This window comes from Hippichthys cyanospilos, chromosome 14 (genome assembly GCF_059441005.1).
Source record: "Hippichthys cyanospilos isolate Australia breed blue-spotted pipefish chromosome 14, RoL_Hcya_1.0, whole genome shotgun sequence".
Classification (NCBI taxonomy): Eukaryota; Metazoa; Chordata; class Actinopteri; order Syngnathiformes; family Syngnathidae; genus Hippichthys; species Hippichthys cyanospilos.
This window is the reverse complement of record NC_142382.1, coordinates 20,365,001-20,382,619: the sequence shown is the minus strand read 5'-3', so window position 1 is coordinate 20,382,619 and position 17,619 is coordinate 20,365,001. Positions and strand designations below refer to the sequence as shown.

Sequence of the window (17,619 nt, the reverse complement as noted above, 5' to 3'; positions counted from 1 at the left end):
TGAATAGACTCAAACTGGGATCGAATCCACGAACTTGAAGTGGGAATACGACAACTTTACCACTGAGCCACGGGGACACGGGAAATAGTGGAACCGTGAAGGCTTTAAAAGGAAGTAAGAAGAACACTCCATTCACTTAACATTAAGCCATTTTTATGGTAGAAAAACTTGAATTGTAGGAAAACGATGAAAAGTTGAAACTTGAAAAATAGACCCGCACTAAACATGAATATCTGGAATGATATGAGTTGTGCACCTATGTCTGATAATGCACCACAGCAAATTTGAAGGCGATTGGATAAAGCGTTTAGGAGAAACAAGGAGCAGTTTGGGACCTGCAAACGTGCAAAAATGGGCAAAAAATGCACATTCAAAAATTCATAGCTCTTTTTCTGTACATCTGAGCACATGGCTCGCACTGACGTTTTTGTAGGTCTCTAGGTCCTACATATGCCAAAAAAATTTTGTAGCTCTAGGTCAAATGGGCCGGGATCAGCTGCGGGTTTTTCGAACTTAGGTAGCGCTGCAGAGCCATTTTTTTTGCATTATTTTAGGAAAAACTAAAATATCAAATTTTTCACCAGGCCCGACAACTTTGCAAAATTTGGTGACTTTTCGTGCATGTTTAGGCCCTCAAAAATGGAAAAGTTCTGCACAGTAAACAATAATAATAATAATAATCTGGAGAAAAACAAGAGGGCTCTCGCAGCGGTAGCTGCTCAGGCCCTAATAATAATAATCCGGAGAAAAACAAGAGGGCTCTCGCAGCGGTAGCTGCTCGGGCCCTAATAATAATAATAATAATAATAATAATAATAATAATAATAATAATAACAACAATATGGAGAGGAACAATAAGGACTTCGCAGCGGTCGCTGCTCGGGCCCTAATAATAATAATCTGGAGAGGAACAATAGGGACCTCGCAGCGGTCGCTGCTCAGGCCCTAATAATAATAATAATAATCTGGAGAGGAACAATAGGGACCTTGCAGTGGTCGCTGCTCGGGCCCTAATAATAATAATCTGGACAGGAACAATAGGGACCTCGCAGCGGTCGCTGCTCGGGCCCTAATAATAATAATCTGGACAGGAACAATAGGGACCTCGCAGCGGTCGCTGCTCGAGCCCCAATAACAATAATCTGGAGAGGAACAATAGGGACCTCGCAGCGGTCGCTGCTCGGGCCCTAATAAAGTAGAGGAATAACATGTGTGAAAATTTCACCTTCACACAATAATAATAAAGTAGAATAACATGTGTGAAGGTTCCACCTTCACACAATAAAGTCAAGGAACCTTCATACAATAATAAAGGTGAAAAACATAAGTGAAGGTTTCACCTTAACACAATGATAATAATAATAATAATAATAATAATAATAATAATAATAATAAAGAAAATGGCCGAACACAATAACATAAGTGTGAAGGTTACACATTCACACAATATTAATAATAATAATAATAATAATAATAATAAAGAAAATGGCCGAACACAATAACATATGTGTGAAGGTTTCACCTTCACACAATTAACAACACCTTAAAATCACATCGAATGTCTATTCGAAGCCAATGCAGGTCAGCTAGAATCAGAGTAATATGATCAAACTTTCTCGTCCTTGTCAAGAGTCTCGCTCCTGCATTTTGTACAGGCTGCAGGCTTATGACGTAGGTCATGGGAAGTCCACAAAACAAAACGTTACAAGCGATTAGGCGCAACGTAACAAATGCATGAATTAATGTTTCAGCATCGCTAGGAGAAATAATAGGGTGGAATTTAGCTATATTGCGAAGGTGAAAAAGAGTTGTTCTTGTCGTGTTATTAATATGTGTCCGAAAAGAGAGTTGAGTCAGATATAATGCAGAGGTTTTTTTGCAAAACTATTTTGGGAAATAGTACAGTTATCCAGTTTCAACGTGGCATTCTTAATCAAATGCTGATGATGAACAGGGCCAATAATTAACATCTCTGTTTTACTAAGGTTAAGAAGCAGAAAATTGGAAGACATCCATTGTTTAATCTCAGCAAGGCAGGCCTCTGGTTTACTGCACTTGCACAGATCTGTTATTTCTAAAGGCATGTACAGTTGTGTATCATCAGCATAGCAATGAAAACTAATAGCATGTTTACGTATAATATCGCCAAGAGGAATCATGGAAATGTTTATCAGAAATGGACCAAGTACTGACCCCTGCGGGACATCACATGAGACGGAGAAAGATTCAGAGATTGCATTGCCATAACAGACACTATGCGTCCTTCCCAGAATGTAAGATCTGAACCAAGAAAGTGCTGATCCCGAGATACCAACACATGATTTAAGACGTTATATAAGAATATGATGATCGATAGTGTCAAATGCGGCACTAAGGTCAAGCAATAATAGTATTGATGAGATGTTTGAATCCATGGCTAAGAGAAGATCATTTGTCACTTTTACAAGGGCTGTCTCAGTTGAGTGGTTGGCCCTAAAACCTGACTAAAGGAGTTCAAATCTATTGTTATCTATCACGAAATCGCTAAGCTGTTGTGCTACTACCTTCTCAAGAATTTTGACAATAAACAGAAGAAGTGACACTGGTCTATAGTTAAAGAGATTTTCAGGATCTAGGTGAGGTTTCTTAAGTAATGGTTGAATGACGGCCGTCTTAAAAGCTTCAGGTACAATGCCAGAGGAGAGTGACAGATTGATAATATTCAAGACAGATGACCCTAAGACCGGGAATAAGTCTTTAACAAGTTTGCCTGGAAGCAGGTTGAGCATGCAGGACGTCGGCTTTACTGCATTAACTAGGTGTGTAAGACACTCCAGGGATACTAAATTAAACTGGGACACGTATTAATATTAATATTCTGCCTAGGTACTATGTCACTAGTACGTCTGGTTAAGGAGGCATGGCTATTTTCCTTAATCAACACCACCTCAGCAGAAATCTTATCACGACGGAATTCAGCATTAGGTAATGAAACAGTGTGTGAATTGCAGTGACCTAGACTAAGTATGCTATATGTGTTGTAGCAGTCCAGCCTAGTGTCGGTTAACTCTAGCCTTAACGACTCCACACCCGTTCTAGCAGGCTCACTACTCGGCTGCGACCCGACATGCTCTAATGTGAGAAGTCATGGAAGGCTCAAACAGTAATCTATGTTTCTAGAAAGAGTGATGGCGGCTTCCCAGTTAGGGTGAAGGCCATTCATCTTTAGCAGGTCTGGCCAGCCCCAGAAAGAAGGCCAATTATCTACAAACTGGAAAACCTGCTCTCTACAGAAACTAGCCATCCACCGGTTAAGCGAGAATAATCTGCTAAACCTCTCATCATTGCCTCTCGTAGGCAGAGGGCCAGAGACAATAACTTGATGCAGACTCATCTTTCTAGCGAGATTACAAGTCCTAGCTATGTTCTTCTTTGTAATCTCAGACTGCCTCATTCTAGTATCGTTGGAGCCGAAATGTATCACTATGTCTAAGTAACTAGGTTGTTTGCACTAAGATGGTGTCTAGGCCTCTTGCATGTCAGCTCCCTAAGATTAGCTTCAATGTCGGGTGCTCTGGCCCCAGAAATACACATTACAGTGGCTGGTGTTTTAATCTTAATGTTACAGGTGATGGGGTGCCCTATAACTAATGTGCGGGAGCCAGTAGACTGAGACTGGTCAGCATTCTTATCATAACTCATGATGTCTTTTGAATATTGTACATACAGCAGGCGCCTCAGTACCTGAAGTGGTTGTGTCGCTAGACGCAGAGAAGGCTTTTGACCGTGTTGAGTGGAACTTTCTCCACAAAGTGATGAACAGATTTGGGTTGGGTGAGGATTTTGTTCACTGGGTTAGATTACTGTATTCTTCTCCGTCGGCCTCGGTCCGCACAAACAACACTTTGTCTTCACCATTCCCGCTAGGAAGGGGTACGAGACAGGGCTGCCCTCTCTCACCCTTGCGGTTCGCTATTGCCATCGAGGCACTTGCAATTTGGTTGCGTTCCGTGGAAAGAGTTCAAGTTGTCACGAAGTTAGGTGTAACACACAAGGTTTCTCTATATGCCGATAACTTGCTTTTGTACATTTCAGATCCCTTGAGGCCATTCCCAATACTCCTTGATATACTGGATCAATATGGCAAGTTCTCCGGCTATAAGCTGAACCTTCAATAGAGCGAACTTTTACCCCTTAATCCCTCGGCCAGGATACTTCCACGGTTGGGAGTACCTTTTCATAGGTGTCGAACTCCAGTCCTCGAGGGCCGGCATCCTGCATGTTTTCCGGTTTTCTTTCCCCAACACACCTGATTCAAATAATTAGCTCATTAGCAAGCTCCGCAGGAGCTTCAAAATGATCCCAATCATTTGAATCAGGTGTTTTTGAGGGAAAAGGTTTGAAAAAATGTAGGATACCGGCCCTCGAGGACTGGAGTTCGACACCTGTGTTTTAGATGAATGGAGACAGGGTTTAGATACCTCGGGATCTTTGTATCTCCCTCTATCTCTGAATTATTAGCAAATTCAGAGACAACTGGCAGCCCTTCCTGTTACTGCCACTTTCTTCCTTGAGATAGACAAGGACTAGAATGTAACGACTCACTTTTTATTTATTTTTATGCCCCTATTCAGTTTTTGTGTATGAGTGTCCCAGAATGCATGTGGTGGGATTATAGGTGTGCAACGACCAGGCGTCGTATTGTTGGGGCCCAAGATGGGTGAGTTTAAGAGTGGGGGTGGGATAAACAGTGCGGAACATGTGTTGTACTGTAGTTGAGCCTACTCGCTGGCATCTGCTTGTTCTGTCCATGGTTGAAAATCAATAGAGAAAATTGGACTAAAAGAAGCAAGCAGACTGAAAAAAAAAGTCGCGTCTATATGAAACCGTATACTGTGGTGTCAAATTCGTGTACAAGCATGCCAAGTCACTAGGCGCCAGTAATATTGCAAATTCTGTTCAATCAGAAAGAACGTCTGCGTCTGACGTGTCCAATCAGTAAGAACTTCCGTCTCTGACATCACCGGTATACGTGTCTTTGGCAGGAAAAAGAGTAGCACGGTGACGAAAATCCCCGTCGAAACTGGTCACACGCAACCACGAAACTGGAGACTTGGGCAAATCTCCACTTTGGCCGGAGGTTTTGAAACATTCGGCCTTGATGAAAAAAAAAAAAAAAAGGCCTGCCAAGTATAGCAAATAGGGCAAAACAGGAGAGATTTCTACCCGTTTGCAAAAACCCTGTCAAGGTGTAGACAAGGCCTTAATGTTATGTTGACACTCATCCACACAATGCTGAACAAATGTACTGACCAAAGTACACACTGTATTAGACAATATAAACAAAACAAGTTCAACTGAGGGACACGCGTTAAATAGATATTTGTGTTGAATCTCAATAAGGTCACAGGCAGCTTTAGAACCCATGTTGGAAATTGTCTCATCAATAAGAACAGGCAAATTGTAGGGCTACACAATTAATCGAATTTTAATCGCAATCACGATATTGGCTGCCACGAAAAGTTAGGCTGATCCTTAGCGATATTAACATTTAAAAAGCCGGCACATGTCAAATCAAGCACTTTGTCATCTTACCACAAGGGGGCAAAAGCAAGGTTAAGGACTTATTAAACTAAAAAAAAATACCGTAGCAAGCGAGCAAATATTCCAGCGGCTGACTGTGGGGTGAAAGCAACACTGAGTATAAAGTGCAGCAAAACGCGTGCTGGGGAGTTTAGCAGCAGCCTCAACTGGGAGAGTGGGACGAGGTGACGACGATGAAGTAGGCTTCACAGCGCAATGCAGAGATTTCAACTTTCAATTCCACCTTAAAAGCTGTTAGATGGCAAGTTTTCCCACGTTTGCATGACAAAAGCCTCTGCTTTTCTCACCCTAAAATATTCTTTACCAGTGTGAAATGGCGTTCAGTTTCTCAACTGTTTTGTAATATATACAGCGCTAGCTGTCAATTGAGACCCATTTTGGAAAATCCGATTGGCAAAAAATTTGAGTATTATTTGGATTGAAATGACCGAAAATGACATGTTGACTTGTTGACTGCTAATTGATTAAAACTTGCTTAAAAGTAAATCATGTGCTTGGTTGTAAGTAGGCATCATTTATTTCATTAGTTTGCACTCAAGCAAGTAAGTTAGCTGTGTTGCCTGTTGTGCCAAGTTTTTGCTATGTCTTGGATGAATTTGTTTTATGCATGTTTTATGCATGTTCTCCCCGAGTCCGCGTGGGGTCTCTCTGGCTTCCTCCCACACTCTAAAAACATGCATGGCAGGTGAATTGGACATACTAAATTGTTTTTAGGTGTGATTGTGTGTGTGAATGGTTGTTTGTCTCCATGTGCCCTGCGACTGGCTGGCAACCAGTTCAGGGTGTCCCACACCTACTGCCTGAAGCCAGCTCAGATAGGCGCCAGCGAGACCACAACCCCGGTCAGGATAAGCGACTCTCCAATGGATGGATGATGGATATTATTATTTGTAAGTATCAAGCCTTTAAGCCTTGTTTATATAAAAAGGGCAATAAATGAAAATGATTAATAATTGTGATTTCAATATTGATCAAAATAATTTTGATTATTTTGGACATAATCGTGCAGTCCCAGCAAATTGGTACATTTCCAGTCTGTCCCCCATGATGATGTGCGCAATCTGGTTACTCCCATAAGCTTACATATTTATTTGATTCTTTTTTTTTTTTGAATCGGAAAAAGTGATACAAAAAAATGCACACTTATGAAAATCATTTAGCTCCTCCCCAACTTTCTAGTATCAAAATAAACTGTGGAAAAGAAAACTGAATAATTAGTGCTCCTCGACAGTTTGGTAACTGACAGAACGCATGTCTAAATAAAACAGAATCCCATAAAACAAAATGAATCAAATGAAGAGGTATTACAGTTATAGTGCAAAAAAAAATATGAATAAGTCAAGCTTCACACAAAAATAGCAACAAACAAAAACGTCAAAAAAAAAGGCTGAGGAAACACATTTAACTGAGGTACTGAGGCCAAAATGAGCATACTGATACAGAAATCAACAACGATGACACAAGAGAAATAACAATAATATGCATCCGAGAAAAAAGATTGATATTTTTTTTCAATAATTACCTGAAACCTCATCGTCAAAACTGCTTCAATGTATTAAACAGAATTAGTAAATATGTTGTAATTGACCTTTTTCTTTTCACAAAAACGTGACTTCAAATGTGAGTTTTCAATGAGTGTAAAAAGGTTGCAGTATACTGACTTCAAATTTGTTGAAAGCCATTATATCACAAGAAAGAATTAGTTAGTCTGAGTACAAAAATGTATTTAAATCTATTAACCAAAGTAATACAACAATTAATCTCACTGTCATTTACAAAATATCCAAAACACAGAAGAAATCCTTTTCATACAGTTCTAGATAGAAACATGCAACCCAGATGATCTTCAAAAGTAGGTTAAATTACTATTACTGAGCAAGTTTTCATTTAACCTAACCTAACCTAACCTATTTTGCAGAATATATGGAGGAGCGTTTGCCTCTGAGTCCAATAACATAATTTGACATTTTAACAAATACTTTGCTATCCATATATAATGTTGGTGGTGTCAATGTGACCACACAATTACCATTACACAGACACTAAGTTACTAAGTGAACAAATTATTACAAATACAATTTTAAGACAGTTCTCCAACAGCAACACATCTAATTTGTGTGTGCTTTATCCAGTGGAATCTGGTAGCTACATCTGTTGCTAGCGCATAAAATTTACTGGCATTAGTGCACAGGCTGAGGAGTCGAGGCTTTTCTTTTTTCTGCTTGTTATGTACATTGATTTACACTTTTATTGAACTATGTACAAAGTGACACCATAACAGGCATATACGCATCATCTTAATTACAGATGAGGTAAAGGGAAAAGTAACAATAGATAATGCAACGTGACCTTTTGAACACTTTGCTTCATGTCAATAATAAATCACCCATAAATACACAGAAACAGAGAGAGAAAAAAAGATTGTGTTTGCGCAAATTAAACAAAAAAGTTCAGAAGTAAGCTCTGTTGGAAAAAAAAAAAGTTTGCCTCTTCTGTTGCAACTCCACACAGTGTTCCCTGGCTGCCTCAGGTGTTTGTCACTTTGAGGGCATTCCCAGCATTTTGTTGTGTTTGAAAGTAAATACTGCGATTTCTCCAGAAGCATCAACACCACAGGTGCTTCATGCTGAGAGAAGCTCAGTTGTTTTGGACCTGAGGTTGGTTGGCTTTGAGGCTACGCAGAGCCCGTCGGGCTGCTGCTGACTTGGCAATACGGTAGCTGCGTCCAACTCCTTTGAACTTGCCCTTTCCCACGACTTCCACAGTCACCCGAACTTTTCCATCATAAGTTCTCTCTGCGGGACTACATACAGAGGACATTTCACCATTAAAAACTTACATGCAAATATGTTTTCAAATTGAAACATGTCAGCACTTGACAGAAAAGCCTCAATCCATTTTTTTTAAGTTGCTCTTAACTTGTCTATGTCTTAACTTCTGTCTATGTCAGAACTAAAGCATTGAATTTTATGTGGTCATAGCAGTGGAAACCTCCTCAATATCTCATGTACTCCCTGAAGTGACATTGTGTACACCCATATCTACTTTACCTATAATAAACCCCTGCTTAAGTACCACCGGTATAACAATAGCTGTAAAGAAGTGTTATCTTACCTGAACTTGGCAGTTTCTGGCTCCATTTCAAGCAACTCTCTAACAGGGGAACGGGGCACGTTGGCAGAAAATTTCTCTGCAGGCATAGATAATAATAATAAAAAATATGTTTCATATACAACATCAGACAAGTGACTTAAATATCTTGGATTTTATTGGTTCAGTTATCATAATTACATTGGAACCTCAGAAAATTTTGGCAGAAAATTTCTCTGCAGGCATAGTTAAAATAATAGAAAATATGTTTTATATACAACTTCAGACAAGTGACTTAAATATCTTGGATTTTATTGGTTCAATTATCATTATTACATTGGAACCTCAGTTCACAAACAATTCTTTGTGTAACTGTGAACCAAAGCATTTTTTTCCTCGCTTGGCTCTCAATTGGGGTGAACGCATTTCATTCTGCTGCTCTTCCACGCTTGTCTTTGCCTGCTTAATCCTGTGATGTCATGATTTTAGCTGGGGTCTCTACTGAATTAACAGATAAATCCCGACGAGGAGAGCTGGTAGAGGGGTGACTTTTTGCCTGTTGGGACATGGCCCGGGTGTTGTTTTCCCCCCTACCCTATCCCTTGTGTTTTTCTTTCTTCATCTAATACCAAGAGTACCAACAAGCCTATCTGTCCTGTTTCCCTCTGTTGGTCATCGTCTTTGTATGTTTCTATAACATTTGAGTGCGCTGAGTGAAACTTAGTTGCCTTATACTTGTGCATGTGTAATCACAATTAAACAACTTTGTAATCTTTGGTCCAGTTCAGGAGTCACCTTGGCGTACAGCCACTACCATGGGTGTCGAACTCCAGTCCTCGAGGGCCGGCATCCTGCATGTTTTCCAGTTTTCTTTCCCCAACACACCTGATTCAAATGATTAGCTCATTAGCAGGCTCTGCAAAATGATCCCAATCATTTGAATCAGGTGTTTTTGAGGGAAAAGATTTGAAAACATGTAGGATACCGGCCCTCGAGGACTGGAGTTCGACACCTGTGCACTAAACAATGTACCTGATCATGGATGACCATGAAGAGCCAGGAACCTTCAGTTAAGCTGTAATACACCGAGACAGCAGCCTGGGTGTGTTGAAAAAACATGTTCGGCCATATTGAGCACCAGCTTTAGCAGGAAGCCTAAATTTTCACAGTTGGGAGGAAAAGAACTCCCAGGTACTGAATTTACAGTGTTTCAAAAAACAACAAATACATTTCAAATAAGTCATGGTGCCACGACCTCCAGAGAGCACAACGAAAGCCACCATAACTACAACACTTTACAGGGCTTCTGAATAGAATAATTTCACATTCTAGAATGTTGGTTCCAGAACACATACAACTGGTGAGTATTTGTTTGGTGCAGTGGTGGTGGTGGGGTGGAGTTGTGCATTTTCAAATTGTTTTCAAACACCAGGCGAAGCAAAGACTGACTAATGTCCAAACGACACAGTATAGGATCAGAGATCGTCAGAATTGAAGAACTTTGGTCTCGAAACAGGTCCATACACACCACCAATGTTTTATTTTTTTTAAGCCACAATTTTTTTTTTTTAATCTTTGAAGTGTCTATTTCAGTGTCTACCAGGTTAAAAAAAAAAAGGTACCGAGGTACCGGTTGAAAGGCTTCATTCTTAACCCTTTTCTGAACCAATCCCGAATGTATAAAAGGCCCCAAATATTTGTGTCTGCTAGATTCTCAAGTGTGGTTTTGTTGTTTGCACAGTTACGTGGACCGTTTGATTGCCGTACCTTCCGGGTCACATGACTGCATGCTTGCGTGTGCGGAAGTCAGTGATGTCCTGTTCACTGTGCGGTCGAGCGCTCGTACAGTCGTTGAAACTGCGCATTTAAGTGCAGAGTTCATGACAAAAAAGTAAGTTTTCTATGTTATCTATTGTATTTGTTTGAAGCCGTTGGTTGTATGTCTGTTTCGCGTCCTTTTTTTATGTTCGTAAAGAATCGCGATATTAGACCTATACTACTGTTGGAATGTGTGCCATTGTTGTTGGCCGCTAGAGGTCTCTATAGACCACATAAATATTTAGGGGGTTTTCAATGGTGGTCTAATTAGAACGTTAATACTGATTGTGGCAGTGTGATATGTATCTATTTAAGATGTCATTTAAGTGCCATTATTTAGGTTGTATTTAAGTTAAAGTGATCATTAAAGTGATCATTCAGTTGCATATCAAGGCTTCAATATTATTCCAATTACTGATATGTATAATTTACCTATTATAGTCTATACTTATCTTTGTTATTTGATATTTCAGACTCTGCATCTGCCGATAAATCCTCACTTCTGCATGTTTATCTCCATTATCATCATTTCATCATTCCACCTGTTTGAGTAAAGATCCTTTGAACGAACTTTTCTTCCTGTATCCTTACCGATACACCGTCCTGTACCCGGTAGATACCTTAAAAGAGCCAGCAACCCAAATCTTCCCCAACACTGAACCTTAAAATATTGAAGTTTAGATAGAAAGTGACTGATTTTTTTTTTAATGTGAATGACTTGTTGGTACAAATGAACACATTTTGCCACACAACTCTGACACTGGGGAGTAGATGAAATAGTTATTTGACAACATCTTGAGTGTTTTTATTTTTATAACTTGCCAGAAAAGTGGCTAAAAACCAGAGACAGTGTCGAGCAGTTTTCACTGCGACAACAAGAGGTGGCAAACTATTTATTTTATAATATGTTCCAGGTTTGGGTCGGCAAGAAGAAGAAGAAATGGGGCAGAAAGATCGACAGGCTGCTGACGCCCGCCTCTGCTCTGCACATTACATGCAATTCCTGAAAGAGTTTGTTGTGGAGCTCGAGAGTGGCAACCCACTCTCTGTGATGTTCGACGCCCTGGTCTAGTTGGTAAGCAGGGGAGAGCTGGAGATGGGCCGTGCAGTCCCTAATGTGAAAAGAGGACATGTGGAAGTGAAGGGTGAGGTTCCTCTCCCTTGCTATGCGCCACAGGGATGGGTTCAGCACCTGCTGAAGTCCCTGGCGGACTCAGACCTAACCATGCAGGGGTACAGGTGCTTGCAGGAGACAGGTGCCAGCAGTGGCACAAGTACGCCAACACCATCTTGCCGCACATCAGCAGGTCGCTATTCAGACTATTTGGTGCTAACTTCTCCAAGGACATGACCTCAGAAGTGAGGAAGAACAAGGCCTGAGAGCAGTCTACCGGCTGGAATAGGAGCAGGGTCAAGAAGGGCAGGAAGCAGATGACGAGGAACAGGAAATTGTACAAGTCCAGGAGGCTGGCCGGGGCCCACAATTCATAGGCCAAAAGGCTAAAGTGCTTCTTGAAGGACGAGGGCCAGATAGCCAGCAAGATGTGCTGTGGCAATCGTGACACTGAAATTCAACCTAAACAAGTTGTGACTGTATGCTTTCCTCATGTATAAAGTTTCTGGTGTGAAACTTGAAAAACTGAGGTCAAAATAGCACGAAATAAATAAAATAGAAAATTAGGTACTTCTAAAAATATGTTGCTACTGATCCTGAAAATACAGGTGATTGTCTCTGTATTTGCTGATTTTTGTGCATCTAAAGTAAAATCAGAGAATTTTTGTATCCAATTGAATTTTTGTTATACTTCCATCCATTCATTTTCTAGAGCCGCTTATCCCCACAGGGGTCACGGGCTTGCTGGTGCCTATCTCAGCTGGCTTCGGGCAGTAGACGGGGGACACCCTGAACTGGTTGCCAGTCAATCGCAGGGCACACAGAGATGAACAACCATTCACACACCCAATCACACCCAAGAACAATTTAGTATGTCCAATTCACCTGCCATGCATGTTTTTGGCGTGTGAGAGGAAGTGCCTGGAGAGAACATGCAAATTCCAAACAGGAAGGATGGAGCCAGGTGGATTTGAACTGGGACCTTTGAACCGTGAGGCGGACATTCTATTCACTGCGCCACCGAGCCGTCTTTTTTTTTTTTTTTTTTTGTTGCTTTTTCTTCTACTTATATAAGAAAATAATTAATGGGAATATTATTAGGAAACAACTTTGAATTTGTTGATGCCGCTGCTTATGGAGACTCATATATGCCAAAGGTAGGTGCCTCTTCTGGTTTTAGGTTGGTACCTGCTTTGGTTTTGAAAATATTTTAATTTAAAATTTTTATCTACGACTCACCCGAGGTTGGGTCACAGGGGGAGCAACTTTAGAGGAGAAGACCAAACCTCCCTCTCCCCAGCTATTTCGTCCAGCTCCTCTAGGGGGAATCCTCTGGCATTCTTAGGTCATCCAAGGGACATAATCTATCCAGCATGTCGTGGGTCGTTCACGGGATCTCCTCCCGGACGGACATGTCAGGAACACCTGAAGGCGTCCAGAAGAAATGATAACCAAATGCCTGAGCTAGCTCAGATGGCTCCTCTCAACATGGAGAAGCAATGGCTATACTCCCGAGTCCCTCCCAGATGATGAAACTTCTCACACCATCTTTAAGGGAAAGCCCGGACATCCTGAGGAAACTCGTTTAGGCTGCTTGTATCCGGAATCTCATACTTTTGGTCACGTACCAAAGCTAGCGACCATAGGTGAGGGTAGGAACATTGATCAACCAGTTAATCGAGAGATTCGCCTTTAGGTTCAGCTCCTTCTTTACCACAACAGACTGAGACGGAGTCTGCATCACAGCAGACATTACAATGATCCATCTGTTGATTTCCTGCTTCATCATGTCCTCACAAATGAAAAAGACCCTCAGTTACTCAAACTCCCCCACTAGAGGCAGGACCTCATCCCCAAGAGGGAGTAGTCCTACTTCCTTCCAACCATGGTGTCAGATTTGGAAGTGGTGACTGCTTCAGCCTTGGCTATAAACCATTTCAGTGTGTATTGGATAGCATGGCCTGAAGAAGCCAACAGCACCATATAATCCGGAAATAACATAGATGAAATGCTGAGACTCCCAAACCGGACCCCCTAAATGCTTCGGCTATGCCTAGAAATTCTGTCCATAAAAGTAATGAAAGAATCAGTGACAAAGCAGCCTTGGTGGAGTCCAACCTTCAGTGGAAACGGCTTCGACTTATTGCCGGCAATGTGGCCCAAACCCTGACATCGGTGGTAAAGGGTCCAAACAGCCTGTATCAAGGGGTTCGGTACCTCGTACTCCCGAAGCACCCGCCAATGAACTCCCTGAGAGACATGGACAAGGGCCGTTATAGTCTACAAAACTCATGTAGATTGGTTGGGCAACCTGTCAGCTGCCTCTGGAATCCCATGAACCAACAGATAGGACTTCTTCAGCTTGACAGCATCTCTCACTATTGTTGTCCACCAACAGGTTTGGCTAACCCAGAGAGTAGCAGTGCGCAAACTTCTTGGCTCGGCTACCACATTGACTTTAAAAATTTGACAGTCGGCCTGGGTCACCAACAAGATATGATAAATATTGATAATTGCATGTGTTAACAGTACATATGAAACAATATCAATATCTTTTCCCAAACTTAGCCAGCGGATCTGTATGATCAGTGTTAGTTTCTTCAAGAAAATGAATAAACTCGTGATGTAGTGAGGTGTCAAGTCTCGCTCGAAAAAAGTTGAGTTTCACAAATGGCTTCACTATGTTATCAAGCTGTAACACGGATCTAACAGTACTTCCTGTGAATTACGCAGTGTATGAAAATTACATCCTCATTCATCCTGTCCTGAAAGATTTGGTGACTTGTGCCTCTGTATGTCTGCTATTACGCTGTTAAGTAAATCCTCTATCCATGTTTTTTTTTTTCGTCTTTCTCAGAGATTCAATGTCCCTAAATTTCTCAATTATCTAAAAATTCCCATTACTCCCTCTGATAAAAATTAAAAGTATTAGTGGTGTCCTTTATATCATTGCTTACATCTAGAGCCATATATTGAAAACAACCCCTAGTTTTGTTTATCTTGCTGGTTAAGTGTCCTCTGCTCTCGCTAATGGTTCATTCTTGTACAGATGTAAAAACTATAAGACGACACAAATTCAGATTCTTCTAAACTAAATCAATTGCTTTGTTAATTTAATGGAACCAACCAATGTTTTTTTAAGTTGCCCATTCAAGTGTACAACGGCCAGTCACCCTTTCTTTCCTTGTGAAACCACTCAATTTTTTGGTCAATCCCATGGAGAAAATTCAGAGGTAACAATTAGTACAAGTAGAATTCATTTCCATGAAGAGCTCCTTCGATTAGCTGACAAGTTTCAGCCAAAAATATTCATGTAAGCTCAGTCAAGACAAAATTATACGTAGATTCTTTCAAATAATTGTGACGTTTTAAATTCTGTTACCCAAATAAATAAATTAAAAATATGACTCCAACTGCACAAATTTACATCATTCATTGGAAGTACAGTGGAGCCAGTGAAATAAATCATGTGCTGGAGTAAACATTTTCTTGTGAATTTAAGTGTTGTATGGGATTTTAGAGAACTTTGTGTGTGGTCCGACATGCATGTTTTTTGTTTTTAAAAACATTCAACCAAGATGACAGCTTTACTAAGTGAAAACTGACTGTTCGCCAGATGAAGCAAATCACTGAAGCAGAGAAAGCTGAAAATTTGATTTCTTCATGAGAAGCACAATTTGTAAACTGAAGTTCACATTTCCAAAACTGAATGGATTCATTCAATTCTTTCACTACCAAACAAATTAGGTAAAAAAATAAAAATAAATAAAATACTTTTCCTTACCAATAAGTGGCCTCATCATTGGATAATACACTTGCCACACTGTCTCCAATGACATTCCGCTGTCCATGTATATGGCTCCAGCAAGCGACTCAAAAATATCGCCCATAGCCTTGGGCACTTCAATATCCTCCTCTTTCTCCTCATCTTCTTCAGCGCGTCGTAGCTGAAATGAAGGTGTATGGGGGGGGGGGGGTGTAAATGAATAAAAACAAAAACTTCTAAGAAACATTACAAAGAAAAGAGTGAGTAATAACCAACATTTTGGTCACAGTTAGCAAGACTACATAAAAGTATTCTCTCCAACACTATGAGGATGTGCTATACTCGATTTATTACAAAAGCTCAATAGGGTCCCCTCTTAAACCTTTTATATCTATAATCTAGACCAGGGGTGTCAAACTCATTCTTATCGAGGGCCATGTTGCAGTTACAGTTTCTGTCAGAGGGCCGGGATGACTGTGATAAAATACATTTTGGGTGTATTTGTCACACTTCCAACTAGTTTTGAAATCAGAGAGAGGGTGAGGGCAAAAAGCGCTTGCTTTTTCCCCCAAACAATTTCAAATTGACTTACAAATGTGATATTTTGACTGGAAACTTGAATTGGAATGGGCGTTTCACAGGCCGCGTGAAATGATGTGGCGGGCCGGATCTGGCCCCCGGGCCTTGAGTTTGACACCTGTGATCTAGCCCTTACCCTTATAGTACTCACCTCAGAGTCCATGCCCTGCATCTCGTTCTTTTCCAATTGAAACTGCACAAAGTCATCAATAACGTGGAAAAGTTCAGGGGAGATAGCCTTGAAGTATTTGTGGTAGTCATACTTGACAGCTAAAGAAGCAAAGATGGTGTTGTTGACAAGTGCTGAGCGCAGATCAGTCAGTACACCAGGAGAGTGCTGCCGTGGGTCTTCATAAAGGTGCTTTGTAATGAGGTAATCAAGAATTGCATCACCAAGGAACTCCAAACGTTGGTAGCAATCTGATGAGTACAGAACAGCTGTATAATGTATACATCGGTGAAATATAAATTACTATGCAGATTTCATTCATTCATAACATTCATTCCTTCATTAAGGTCTTCAACTTGTATGTCTCCCATCCGTTCGTCCGTCCATCAATCCATTCATCCATCTATCAGGCTCGCTGGTGCCTATCCCATCTGACTTCGGACAGAACGTGGGAAACACGTTTTATATATATATATATATATACAGTCAGCCCCCGGCTTACGAGCACCCTGATATGCGAACAATTCGCCTTACGAGCGTGGATCAGGGAGATTTTTGTCCTCCGCTTACGAGCAAACCTCTCGCCTTACGAGCATTCCGACAAACCAGCCATTGAGTATGTAGAAATGTTCTCGCCTAACTGCGTCAACATATTCGGCAGTTACGTCATCTACAATCATTAACAGATACGTGTGGCGATAACGTGAACGCTATTGGTCTTACAACCTCACACTGACTGTCTCACTCACGGTGTCTAAATATATTACCATTTAAGTGTAGTGTTTGTACAGCTAAAGGGAAAAACAGCTGACATGAAATTAAATGTGCCGATTGCAGGACAAAGAATTGTCATTGGTTTAAATGTGTGTTTTTTTTTAATTAATTGTCAATACATTCCAACTGTTTAAAAAAAAGTGCGAATAATTATCAGTCAGTCAAGGAGACGCCAATATGCTATTGGTCGATTAAGGTCACACTAACTAAGGTCTCACTCACGGAGATGCTATTGGCCGGCGTCACACGTCAATCACAGAAATGCCGATATGCTATTGGCCGAACGCCTTTATCTAGCTTGATGGGACAGGATGGAAGGAAGTAGAGGAAATGAGTGAAAAACGGAATGTTTTGAAGACTTTGCAAACTTTATCTGTTAGACATAGCTTCTAAAATTACTAGCAGCGGTAAAGGAAGAAATAAGAGGATGATGTTTTAGTATCTCCGTGATTTGCACCATGACTGAAAGAGTTACTGTAACACTGTAAGACCAATAGCCTATATGCGTTGCCGTATTAACTCAAGACGTTGATCTCTGCACCCTGTTACGGGTGGTAATACAGCGCTATATGATGGTTGCTTGACAAAACTGCATGTCATGTTAGTCGGCGACCTCCCGACATGCTTTGGGACAGCGCCATTGTTGCAATTCTGCGAATTGAAACCAACAGTGAACCGACGCTCAAACAAGCCATAAGTGAGGTGCCTAGTTAATACAACACACGC

At 40.9% G+C, this 17,619-nt stretch overlaps 1 protein-coding gene and 1 long non-coding RNA gene across 4 annotated transcripts in view; one reads left to right on the top strand and one right to left on the bottom strand.

Annotated features, from left to right (window-relative positions):
• Window positions 1-6,648: 6,648 nt before the first annotated feature.
• Window positions 6,649-17,619, bottom strand: part of dicer1 (dicer 1, ribonuclease type III) — a 146,899-nt gene continuing 135,928 nt past the window's right edge. For all 3 annotated transcript variants that reach the window (XM_088433078.1, XM_088433077.1, XM_088433079.1), the window contains 4 exons: window positions 16,102-16,370; window positions 15,390-15,552; window positions 8,698-8,773; window positions 6,649-8,386 (listed from right to left, as the gene is read on the bottom strand). In XM_088433078.1, the coding sequence (XP_088289204.1) occupies window positions 8,221-8,386; window positions 8,698-8,773; window positions 15,390-15,552; window positions 16,102-16,370 (674 nt within the window). In that variant the 3' untranslated portion in view covers window positions 6,649-8,220. The remainder of the gene's footprint in view (window positions 8,387-8,697; window positions 8,774-15,389; window positions 15,553-16,101; window positions 16,371-17,619) is intronic.
• On the top strand, window positions 10,405-12,274 carry LOC148413270 (uncharacterized). Its single transcript, XR_015867774.1, has 2 exons — window positions 10,405-10,564; window positions 11,406-12,274. It is a non-coding gene; the product is annotated as an uncharacterized LOC148413270 (long non-coding RNA).